The 12,520-nt window shown below is 35.9% G+C and overlaps 5 protein-coding genes across 5 annotated transcripts; 3 read left to right on the top strand and 2 right to left on the bottom strand. All coding sequences in view use genetic code 12, as the record gives it.

Annotated features, from left to right (window-relative positions):
• Positions 1-108: 108 nt before the first annotated feature.
• SPB1 (27S pre-rRNA (guanosine2922-2'-O)-methyltransferase) lies at positions 109-2,628 on the top strand (the record flags this gene model as incomplete). Its single annotated transcript, XM_064999552.1, has 1 exon — positions 109-2,628. The coding sequence occupies one exon, from the start codon at positions 109-111 to the stop codon at positions 2,626-2,628; it is 2,520 nt and encodes an 839-aa protein (XP_064855624.1).
• Positions 2,629-2,992: 364 nt separating this feature from the next.
• On the top strand, positions 2,993-5,851 carry PMS1 (ATP-binding mismatch repair protein; the record flags this gene model as incomplete). The annotated part of the gene is made up of 1 exon (XM_064999553.1): positions 2,993-5,851. The coding sequence occupies one exon, from the start codon at positions 2,993-2,995 to the stop codon at positions 5,849-5,851; it is 2,859 nt and encodes a 952-aa protein (XP_064855625.1).
• Positions 5,852-6,215: 364 nt separating this feature from the next.
• Positions 6,216-8,780, bottom strand: DASC09_059700 (forkhead family transcription factor; the record flags this gene model as incomplete). Its single annotated transcript, XM_064999554.1, has 2 exons — positions 6,216-8,327; positions 8,736-8,780. The coding sequence occupies 2 exons, from the start codon at positions 8,778-8,780 to the stop codon at positions 6,216-6,218; spliced, it is 2,157 nt and encodes a 718-aa protein (XP_064855626.1).
• A 391-nt stretch (positions 8,781-9,171) lies between these two features.
• DASC09_059710 (uncharacterized protein) lies at positions 9,172-10,455 on the top strand (the record flags this gene model as incomplete). Its single annotated transcript, XM_064999555.1, has 1 exon — positions 9,172-10,455. The coding sequence occupies one exon, from the start codon at positions 9,172-9,174 to the stop codon at positions 10,453-10,455; it is 1,284 nt and encodes a 427-aa protein (XP_064855627.1).
• Positions 10,456-10,606: 151 nt separating this feature from the next.
• On the bottom strand, positions 10,607-12,406 carry DASC09_059720 (TATA-binding protein-associated factor; the record flags this gene model as incomplete). The annotated part of the gene is made up of 1 exon (XM_064999556.1): positions 10,607-12,406. The coding sequence occupies one exon, from the start codon at positions 12,404-12,406 to the stop codon at positions 10,607-10,609; it is 1,800 nt and encodes a 599-aa protein (XP_064855628.1).
• Between the last annotated feature and the right edge of the window lie 114 nt (positions 12,407-12,520).

Raw genomic sequence — 12,520 nt, forward strand, 5'->3', positions numbered from 1 at the left:
CATTGGGAAGAAAATTTTTTTTTCTGCTAACATACAAAAAGAAAAAACTTTCAACCTTTTGAAGCTGGTTAACTTTCATCTACCTATACACTATAAAGACAGTAAGAAATGGCCAAGTCAACCCAAAAGAAAAATGCCAAAGGGCGTTTGGATAGATACTATTTTCTTGCCAAGGAAAAGGGTTATAGAGCTCGTTCCGCCTTCAAGATCCTTCAAATTAATTCCAAATACAACAATTTTCTTTCTCGCTCCAAAGTTGTGATCGATTTGTGTGCTGCCCCAGGGTCCTGGTGTCAAGTCGCTTCCCAAGTATGTCCTCCAAGCTCCTTGATTGTTGGTGTGGATATTGTTCAAATCAAACCGCTTAAGAATGTCACATTTTTCAGATCCGATATCACTTCACAAGATTGTAAGTCTCAATTGGCTGGTTTTTTGAAGACCGTCAAAGCGGATGTTGTCTTACATGATGGTGCTCCAAACGTTGGTTTGAACTGGTACCAAGATGCTTACTACCAATCTATTTTGACCTTAAGTGCTTTGAAATTGGCAACAGAGCATTTGGCTCCAGGCGGGATTTTCATCACCAAAATTTTCAGATCGAGAGATTATAACAAATTGATGTGGATTTTCAACCAATTATTTGAAAAAGTCGAAGCTACTAAACCACCAAGTTCCAGAGATGTCTCTGCCGAAATCTTTGTTTTTTGTAAAGGTTACAAGGCTCCAAAGAGAATCGATCCTAAGTTTTTGGATGCAAAGGAAGTTTTCCAAGAATTGCCTGATGGCAAACAAAATATGGAAGCCAAAGTGTTCAACCCAGATAAGAAAGTCAGAAAGAGAGATGGTTATGAAGAGGGTGATTATTTATTGTTCCATGCCACTTCAATTATGGATTTGGTCAAGACTGATACCCCAATTGATATGTTGGGTTCAATGTCTCAATTCACTTATGACAAAGAAGACCCAGAGTGGAAAATCTTGAAGAAAATGAAGGAAACCAACACCGAATTTTTTGAATGTATCAAAGATTTGAAAGTTTTGGGTAGAAAGGAATTTAAAGCCATATTGAGATGGAGAAGAAAAGCCAGAGATTTGCTTGGAATTGAAGATGAAAGTAAAAAGGATGAGGATCAAGTTGAAGTTGCTCCATTGACTGAAGAAGAGAAAATTGATAAAGAATTAGATCAAATGGCTCAAAGACAAAAACAAAAACAGAAGAGAGAAAAGAAGAAGAGTAATGAGGTCAAACAAAAGGAAATCTATAGAATGCAAATGGATATGATTACTGATAAAGAAATTGGTATCGAAGCCGCCCAAAATGGTTCTGAAGCCTTATTTAATCTCGAGTCTGTGAAAAAGGCCGGTATTTTAGATGACATCAGAAAGGGTAAAAAGAGAATGGTTTTCAACAACCAAGATACTTTCAAGGACACCGAAATTTTCACTGGTGAAGATGAGATCGACGCCAAAAATGAGGATAGTGATATGGATTATCTTGATGATTTGGAAGGACAATTGAACTCTATGCATCAAACACATAAGGAACGTCTTATCGAGAGAAATGCTAGCGCCAAGGCCAAATTTGCCAGAGGAGGTGATGATGAAGAATGGGCTGGTATTGAAGACAAGGCTGATGATGACAAGGAAAGCGATGCTGATGAAAAAGATTATGAATCTGATGACACTGACGGCGAGTTATCTGACAGTGATGAAGATGAGCAAATTATGGAAATGATCCGAAAGAGAGACTCAAAGAAGCCAGGTCTCAGTGAAAGAGCTAAATTATTATTCGATGATCTGATTTTCAAAGAAACTGAAGACGTTGCGCCAGTTGCTAAAAATCAAAAGCAAAAGATTGTCGAACAACCAGCTAATAAAGAGGAAGATAGTGATGTGGAAATGGCTGACTCTAGCGATGAAGATTCTTCAGGCGATGAAAATAATGGTAAAATCCAACTTGTCAGAGGTGAAAAAGAATTCTCCAGAGAACAAGATTCTGACTTTGATTCCGAAGAGGAAGAAGAAACCAATGGCAACTATCAATCTAGAGTTGACATTGCCACCGTCGAAGCTATGACTTTGGCTCACCAGCTAGCTCTTGGGCACAAATCTAGACATGATGTTGTGGATGAAGGCTTTCACAAGTATTCTTTCCGTGATCAAGATGATTTGCCTGAATGGTTTATGGATGATGAAAAGCAGCATTCCAAGATTGCCAAACCAATGACTAAAGAAGCTGCCTACGCTATTAAAGAGAAAATGAAGCAATTAAACGCTAGACCAATCAAGAAGGTTCTTGAAGCTCAAGGCCGTAAGAAGTTGAGAGCTCTTAGAAGAATTGAAAAATTGAAGAAAAAATCCGAGCTTATTTACGGGAACGAAGCTCTTAGTGAAAAGGATAAGGCCGATGAAATTACTAAATTGCAACAACGTATGAGTACCATCAAAGGTGGTAAACGTTCCAAACCTAAGGTTACCGTGGTGGTTGCTAGAGGTGGTAACAAGGGTCTTTCAGGTAGACCAAAGGGTGTCAGAGGTAAATATAAGATGGTTGATGGTGTCATGAAGAATGAAATGAGAGCTTTGAAACGTATTGCTAAAAAGAATAAGAAGAACGGGAAGAAATAGATGCTGTTCTAATATTATTAGTCATTTTTTTTCTTTTTTCTTTTTGCTTTTGAAAATTTTGTTTTCTTGTGTCTGAATGTAATTTTAGTTATATTTTTTGTTTGTTCATTTAATAATATGAGTTTTTTTTATTTAGTTATCATGAATTATTGTAGTTTCTATGAGGGTTCTCTCTCTTGACAGATGAAGTCGCGTTTTTTTTTTAAAAAATAAAGACGCACAAAAAAAAAAAAAATCATGTAAAAATAACGCGTAAGCTGCTGTTTCAATCAACTTACTATTTGTGATCTTTCAGTTTTTAACTAACTATTGGTGATCTTTCAGTTTTTAACTAACTATTGGTGATCTTTCAGTTTTTGTTGCTATGGGAGTGAAGAAAATTAGACAAACAGATTACAATGAAGTCCATAAGATTACTTCAGGCCAAGTTATAATCGATTTGGAAAGTGTGGTGAAAGAATTGTTAGAAAATAGTCTTGATGCCAATGCCACCAATATCGAAATAGTGTTCAAGGACTACGGACTGCAATCAATAGAAGTCAGCGATAATGGGACGGGAATAAGTGAGGAGGACTTCGAAGGGATTGCATCTAAGCATCATACTTCTAAAATACAGAATTTCGAAGACTTGCAATCGAATGTGCTGACGTACGGGTTCCGAGGTGAAGCAATGTCAAGTTTATGCTATGTTGGTGATGTAAAATTGATCACTAGCACCAAGGAAAGTGCCCCCAAGGCCACAAAGTTGGAGTTCGATCATATGGGTAGCATAATATCAAAGACCACCACTTCCAGAAGTCAAGGTACTTCGACAGTCGTCAGTGATATATTTTCCAGTCTACCGGTGCGACGGAAAATATTCTTGAAATATTTGAAACGAGAATACTCAAAAGCAATAAATTTGATTCAATCTTATTGTATTGTTTGCGAGAATGTCAAAATATCCGTTTACAATGTCCCAGGGAAATCGAATGGGAAAAAAATGGTGTGTGGCACAGGTTCGGATAGCACTATGCTCGATAATATTATTAGTATATATGGATCTTCAATGAAGAAATCTTTGATGAAGCTTGATTTCACTCTCTCCATCAAACTCAAGAAATTCCATCAGCAATTAGTTGATGACCTTGATCAATTAGATGAGGGAGAGAAGGGGTATGAGGAGGAAGAAGAAGAAGAAGAAGAAGAAGAAGAAGAAGAAGAAGAAGAAATAAATAACCAGCGAGACATCAATGAAAAAATGTTGCTAAAATTTGACGGATATGTCTCCTATCATTCTTTTGGGTTAGGTAGAAATTCAAGTGACAGGCAGATGATTTTCATCAACTCTAGGCCTGTTATTACTCCGAGATTCACGAAAATTATAAATGAGGTATATCGCTCATATAATAGATTACAATACCCAGTAATTTTCTTGAACGTTCAAGCTCATGTCAAATATCTTGATATTAATGTCACCCCTGATAAGAAAACAATTAATTTCTTCAATGAAGGATTAATATTAGCAGAGCTTAAAGAAAAAATCAATCAACTATATGGGGATCAAAGTGATATTATACCTAATACCCTCACTTCGAATTTTTCGAGTGCATATAATCCTTCGCTATCTTTTAGTCCTAAAGGATCCCAAAAGGAAAGTCGAGAGTCTTTGGAAAGAAAACGAAAACAAGAGGATATAGAAGGCATCGAGAAGTATAATCTCGATGAATTATATTCGAAGGCAAAAAAACAGAAATTACAACAAAAGAATATTCAAGAATTTTTCCCTTCATCTCAGCACAGCTCTACCAATGAGGCCTCAGATCAGAATGAAGCCTCAGATCATAATTCTGAGCTCGAAGCTGAGCAGGATGGTGTTATCCCTAATTGGGACACAGAGAATATTGATGAAGAGGAACGTGGCGTTGATGCTGATGAGCAAGAAGATGAAGATGAAGATGAAGATGAAGATGAAGATGAAAAAGATGAAGATGAACAAGAGCAAGAACAAGAACAAGAGCAAGAGCAAGAACAAGAAAAAGAAGAAGAAGCAAAAGAGCAGAAAAAATCAGAAGAAGATTTGAGTTACAGAGAGCCTGACAAAGCCACTATCAGCAGCCAGACTGATGATTTTGATAACAGTTTAGTGAATGATACTGTCGAAGACGTTCAATCAAGAAGCTTTGCTCTTGGAATTCAGGAAACACCTGATACTGGTGAATCAAACACTGATCCGTTGAACAATTCTGACCTCAAAGATTCTAGTATTAGTGAGAATCAAACTGCTCCAAAAAAACATCTGCCTCATTGTAATTGCTGCCACGAATCACCATCCAAAAGAGAAACTGCTGAAGTTAATGAGAATACACAATCTTCTAGAAGTTCAAAATCAGCAGATTCAATTGTCAATTCAAAATTTTCAAAAAACTTCTTGACAAAAAAAAACTATGATTCTCTTAATTATACCATCAGAATCGACGCTGACCTAAAGGATATTAAAAATGATTTCAAGTATGATCATAATACAACATTAACTAAACTTGATAATCTTGTTTTTGACGACGTCACAGAGGATTCGAAGAAGGCTGAATCAAAACTCTCATTAACCATAAGCAAATCAGATTTCTTGAGAATGAAGGTTGTTGGTCAATTCAACTTGGGATTTATCATAGTAATTAAAGAGGATGATCAGGAATTGTTTATCATTGATCAGCATGCCTCGGACGAGAAGTTCAATTTTGAGAGATATTCAAAAGAAACAATATTCCAAAACCAACCTTTAGTGATTCCTCAAGAGCTACTATTGGACCCAATTGATAAAATTATTGTTGATGATCATCTAGACATTTTTAAAAAGAATGGCTTTGAAGTGGTTTCCAAGCATGATGCAGATTCTGATTCTACAAAGCTTTATTTGACAACATTGCCAATGTCAAAAGGAACGATATTTGATACTTCAGACTTCAATGAGTTGATCTCTTTGATTAAAGAGAACCAGGATATCGGAACACGAAAAAATTTGGAATCTTTGAAGTGTTCCAAGATAAGGTCTATGTTTGCCATGAGAGCTTGTAGAAGTAGTATAATGATTGGCAAGCCACTAACAGAGAAAACCATGGTTAGGGTAGTGAGAAACCTACATGGGTTGGATAAACCTTGGAATTGTCCCCATGGAAGACCAACGATGAGACATTTGACTAAGCTAGATCAGTTCCAAAGTTTCAATGATGATTATTCATTGTAACCGAGGAAACATAGAATTAGCTATCGTGACTGTTTTTTCTCTTTTGATGCTTTGATAATATATGCCATTTATTATTATAATCTACAAAGTTTTCAATAAAATATCATTATGAACACCCCAAAAAAAAAAAAAAAAAGAAAAAAGAAAAAAAACGAAAAAGGAAATAATGTGTAGAACAACGACAAGAGGATTAATAACCCTTGGAAACTAATTACCAATTATTTAATGTCATTTGATGGGCCTCTTAAATTAAATGATTAAAAAGATTTATAATCTTAAGAGAAAATATGAATGGAAAAATCAAGTCAGGAAAAAAAACATCATCATGTTAACAAACACCAATATCATTATTCATCACTATTCATCAATTCATCCCGCTATACAAATCGCCATTACCATTATTGGACATTACATTCTTTCTTTGCAGAATTGGACTTCCAGCAATCATTGCCTTGCCATCTTCATCATCACCTTCATGTTTTAATCCCCCGCAATTAGCGGCAGCTTCTTTCTTTAACTTTGGCGTCTGTGATGTGGGTGTGCCAAATTGGACAAAGTTCCAGATGGCAGGGGATGCCTGAAGATTAGATGGCTGAGTATTGTTATTATTCATTGGTGATTTAATCAAATCGTTCTTGGATTTAAAATCAGAGTTTTGGTTCTTTATATCGTAATTTTCTGCATCATTTTTATTGTGGTTCCTTGCAAAATTCAATTTCTTGGATGAGCCTCTTTCTGGAGTGTAAGCTTCTAAAGCACTAACCGCATACCCTTTACTGGGGCTAGAAAAGCTCATCAAATCAATATTGACAGGTCCAGAGGTTTGTGTAGAAGTGCCAACATCATTCTTATCATAATTATTTTCTTTATTTGAGTTTGTCGAGCCTCTGGAAATTTTGGGCGATGGTGTTTGGACTCCATTCCTACCACTATCACTTTCTAAAGATTTGTTAGGTTTATCCCCAAGAACGCTATTTTTCAAATCACTTGGATTCATAGGCTGAGAAATATTGTGCTGAGCCACGCTTGTTGGTTGTTGTTGACTTGGAACTTGTTGCGGCAAAGGTTGCTGGAAATTAGATGTGGTTCCAGCATGTGCCATGTATGAGAGTGAAGGGGCGATTGCCTGTTGCTGAGTTTGCTGCGATTTGGTATGGTTTTGCTGAGAATATTGCTGGTTCAGCTGCTGGAGATATAACTTGGCTGACGACGATAGTTCTTCTGGAATGATATCTCGTGGTGGCTGATAATTATTATTCAGATTGTCAGCATTCTTCATTCCATTGGGCAAATTACTATGTGTTGCCAAGTGTAATTGTAATTGCCGGGAAACACTACTACCTCGTTTAATCTTAGTCATCGAGCCGTTAGCAAGACTCTTCAAAAATTCTTGTTTATATGATTCTGCAATTTGCCACTTCATTCCCTTACCAGGTTCGTTTGGTCTTCTTGGGACTTTTTCAAATGCCTTGTTCAATGAGAGGTTATGGCGAATTGAGTTTTGCCACCCAGTTTTAGAGTATCGATAAAATGAATAATGTGAAGAAATCCATTCATAAATCTCGGATAATGAGAGCACACCATCTTCATTAGACAATATGGCTTGTGTGATCATCGTCGCATAAGAATACGGTGGTTTGATATCCTTAGATTCTTCTTTTGATAAGTCTGTATCCATGTTGGCGAAATTTTGATGTGACGATTTCATTGTTGACAACACGTTAATTCTATTATTGCTATTGCTGCTGCTATTACTATTTTCATGAGTATTATTGTTATTGTTGTTATCGTTATTAAAATAGGTATCATTATCGTTCTTGCCGTTATATAACGAGTATCCTTTGAAGCCATTTTGTTGTTGAGCTTGATAGGTATTATTAAATGTCAATTTGCTTTGATTTGAGTTGGAGGAAGAGTTAAAGTATGCGGCGCCGTAATTCGGCCGTTTTTTTAAAAAATCATTTAATCCTGGGAGCTTTTGAGCAGCGAGGTTCAATACATTGGGTGAAATTTGCGGAGTGGTATCTGGTAAAATAAACATCATCTGAGTTCCACCAATATCCATGACTGTACCACACTTTAAAACTGCGGGTAGTGCACCTTCTCCACATTGAATCCGGCTAGTGTCAATTTTGGCACCATTTCTACCAAAGACATTCAACTCCCAAACCCTAGTTTGTAAGTTATAGGTTATAGTAGCATGTCTTCTGGATACGACCTTCGCAGGGCCTAGGTCAATATCAATTAATTTCTCGCCCGGTTTAATCACATCGGTATTACGGCCAATAGTGGTTTCAAGGGACTTGACATAGTAAGTCCAGTTTTTACCGGCAATTTTGGCATACGCTTGTACTTCTCCCACAGGGTTCTTTTCATTTGAGTATTGATTGGCAACCATAGTTGGATGGTCAGGGCATGCTAGTATAGTTGTGACAGAATTGGCAAGTTCAAATGGGTCTTCATAGACTTGAGAGGGCTGTGAAATAATGAAATGTTAGTAATCACATACAAGATCAGAATGAATAGATATAAAAAATAAAATTGATATCCTAGCATGGTATACTCGCAATCTTCTCATAATGTCGTAAATCAACGAGAAGACAAAAAAATCTAGAAGGAGAAAAAAAAAAAGCCAAATCCCCGTTGAAGATTCGCTTGATTCCGGCAATATCATTAATGAATTTAAATGATCCCAATTATTATCATCGAGTCGATATTGAGCAGCCAGGCGAGAAATAGCAATAGTAAAAAAAAATGGGACATAAAAATATAAAAGTGCACCATCAAAGCATGTTATTGACTTATCAGGTAAACAAAAGCTGAAAAACAACAACAAATAAATACCCCAAAACACGGGGATAAAATATAAATAAACACGACATACACTCAAAGGTTCCTCTGCTGCCCTCTTTCTGGTCTGCGTAGACATATTTGGCAGGTTCAACTAAAAATACAAGGCGAATTATTGATGGATAGCAAACTTATAGACTCATCCACCCTCAGAAAAAAAATAATATTGTGTGTTTACAGTTTCCGAAGGTAAACAAGAGAAAAAAAAAAAATAAAAAAATCGTACCCGGACATCACGAGATATCCACGTGGGTAGCAATTGCATATACCATTGAGACGGGTGCTGGCAGCGGAGAAGAGCAACTCTTGCCATGCATGCATAGCAAAGCACTCTGTGCAAGAAGTTTGCAAAGTTATCGCTTTTTTTTTTCTATTAAGAAGCCAATTTTATATATAAATCTATACATTTTCGCATTCTGAGATAAATGAATAAATGCTTATCACATTTTTGAGCGAAACAATACTGAACAATGAATCCAACTGTTGAAGCCTCAATGAGCTCCGAATTGTCGACAGACGTTATTGCTGATATTATATCCTATGATTACCAAGGGAATTTAACCCACAACAGAAATACGGTAGACGAATTATTTGCTATTGGTAGAGTTTCCAAGCAAGTTTTCAATGAGTTTGTTAACAAGTTTTTGGCCACCAACAAATTCAACTACCGTGATGTAAAGATTGAGTATGACGATGAGATACAGGTTATTACCTACTCTTTTCCATCGTTCTTTCATTTGATATCTACCCCAATCTTGTTCACTTTGTTTTATAAGCATCCTCATAATGAATCAGAAGAAGGCCACAAGAAAAACTTGAAGATTAGTAAGAAAATTAGCTCTAGATTCAAGAAGCGGAACCATGATGCTATCCATGAAGAAGAGGAAGAAGATAGAGGAGAAGAGGAAGACGAAGAAGGTAATGAGAGCAAGGATGATGATGAAAAAATAATAGTTGACAAAACAAATAATTTGATTGTCACTTACTACCAGGTTAATAACTTTTTGCCTATTCTCTTGAAAAGTAAGAATAAAGTGGCCTCATTAAATAAAGATCTTTTGATTGTTCCCGACGGTGTCATCCTTAACCCTGATTCCTTGACTGAACCTATTTTTTCAATTGAGATTACCAATATGGAAAACTTGGAGAAGATGCGGCACAAAATACTCCACTCTTACAGCAGATTTAAACGCCCAAATAGTTACCGTACCATTTTGTTGTTGATCTTCAGTTACAACCTTGATATTACTGTTGAGGTTTGGAAAAAAGTTCCAATTCCTCAGAACTATGAAACCGAATCTGTGGCGAAATTGGTTAAAGGTGCTGTTAATATTCCAAAAATTTTAAATAAAAAGCAAGAATACCAAAAGATTTCTGACGCCATCAGGGAGGCAAAATATTTAAATTTGAACCCACAGAAGCATAAATTTACGTATTACTTGCAAAACAAGGCGTACCCAATCAGTTATGATTCATGCAACTATCAAACCAAGATTGACGAAGAAAACGGTATACCTTTACACTATTTTGATATCCATTTCCCTATTAGCGATCCAAAGGAAGAAGAGAAATACAAGAGCTCAATGATTTCCTTGCATTATGACGAAATAAGAAACTTGATTGGCGAGCTAATCAGAAACAAGGTTAATATGTTGAAGGGTGATGTGGATAATTTGTCAATTGTTGAAAACATTCGAAACAGGGCCAAAAAGAATTATTTCGACCTTTGTGACTTGGATTTCCCAACTGCTTGATAAGACAATTATGAAGGAAGTGGCTTTTGCTCAATTTTTTACAGTTTTATTGATTGAATATATGAAGTCCTTTAAACAAAACCATGAATTGTAAGATTATTGAGAAAAAAATAACCTTTTTTTTAAAAAAAAAAATAATTTACAATACTAACTAAAACAATCCCTCTAACTCATCATCATAATCATCTTCATCAATATTATCACCGACCATCTCTACCAACTTCTTATCAGTATTATTATCATTACTATCATCATTATTCTCGTTATTATTCTCATTATTATTGTTATTATTATTCTTCTCATCTTCATCTTCATCTTCATCTGAATCCTCTGCATCATCCTCGGAACCATCCTCAGAGCCATCATCCTCCTCGTCATTTTCTTCATCTTCATCCTCTTCCTCATCGTTATCAGAATTGTTTGATTTCTGATCCCTTTTACCTTTATCTTCCTCCGTCTTTAATTGTCGCTTCTTTACTTCTAATTCATGTTTTAATTTTTGAATGGTACCTATGACTCTACCCTTAAGTATCTCATTGTGAATATCGCTAAGGGTTTTCTCCTTTTCCTTGACGGTAGCTTCCAATTCATCAATTTCTTCCCTCAATATCCTGTTATGTTGCTTCGAAGATATAGTTTCTTCATCTTCATCCTCAGCTTCATCATTTTCGTCATCATCTTCGTCATCATCGTCATCATCGTCTTCGTCATCATCATCTTCACTGGCTTGCTCGATTTCAATTTCTTGGTTTCCGTTTTCATCAGCTTCAAAGTCATAATCATTAAGCATGTTTTCTATATCTTGGTCATCAATTTCATCATCGCCTTCAACTTCAACATCAACTTCCTCGCCATCTTCATCGTCAGCCTCACCATATTCATCTTCTTCTCCATCTTGCCCAAAGGCTTCAGGTGTAGTGCCTATATTACTACTTGGGGAAACAAGACTTTCCAAAGTATGAGAGACATTAATCGATGCTGGTTGATTGAAACCTGATGCTTGGAAATTGGCAACACTATTATTATATTCATCTTCATTCATGAGGTCTAAGCGAACAGTTTCTGCCTCTTCATCTAGCCTTAACAATTCCTCCACTTTGTTTTCAATTTTTTCGATGTTTTTGATATTCAAACTCGGTTTAAATCTATTGTGACGAATGTCATTCATAGGTGGAGCTATCCCATCATTATGTAGTTCATGAATAGAATCGTATGATTCTTTAATACTCTGTATGACTTCCTGTTCATGCCCATCCCCCTTTTGATTTTGGTTGCCATTTTCATCTTCATCATTGTAATTGAAGAAGATTTCGTAGTCCTGGGCACTAATCTTTTTGAAGGCATATAACATTTGGCAAACATCAATAGTTTTGAATATATTTTTTTTGTCAACTGATTTGTGACTCTCTAATACTGTCGGTAAATCCACCAACTTTGCCAAGAAGTATGAATTATTAATAATAATGACAGCCCTTCTTGGATCTTTCCATCTAATATTTATTCCTGATAAATCACTGCCTCCACTTTCAACACACTGCCTTACGTAATCTAGCTCTGCGTCTTTCATCAACCTTAGAACAATACCTTCTTCCAATAATGGTTCATCTTCTTTATCGGGAGCTTCTGAATCATATCCATCCCCAAAAACTTTCAACTTGATCAGGGGGATCCTTGGGACCACTTTGATTTTTGGAGCCTTGGGTTTTCCAAGCCCATCTTTCTTAGTATTATCTGCATCAAATTTCACTCGCAATATCAGCTTCTTTTTCTTAACAGGCTTTAGTTTAATGATTCTTGGAGGTTTCTTCGCATTTCCATCTTTAGTAATTCCTGATGATGCTGAAGACGATGAAGATGAAGATGGCGGCGGTTTTAGTTTTAGTTTTGGTTTTTCTCCATCTCCTTTGGATGAAGACAAAATGAGTTTTTTCTTATTAATCTTTAACTTCATATTATGGAATAAAAGAAACGCATATGATACAATTTCATTAGATATATATATATATATATATATATATATTGGTTTCTGAGTCTCATGGTTTCTGTTTTGTTTTCAATAATATTT

This window comes from Saccharomycopsis crataegensis (assembly GCF_037102585.1).
Source record: "Saccharomycopsis crataegensis DNA, jcf7180000000098, whole genome shotgun sequence".
Taxonomy (NCBI): Eukaryota; Fungi; Ascomycota; class Saccharomycetes; order Ascoideales; family Saccharomycopsidaceae; genus Saccharomycopsis; species Saccharomycopsis crataegensis.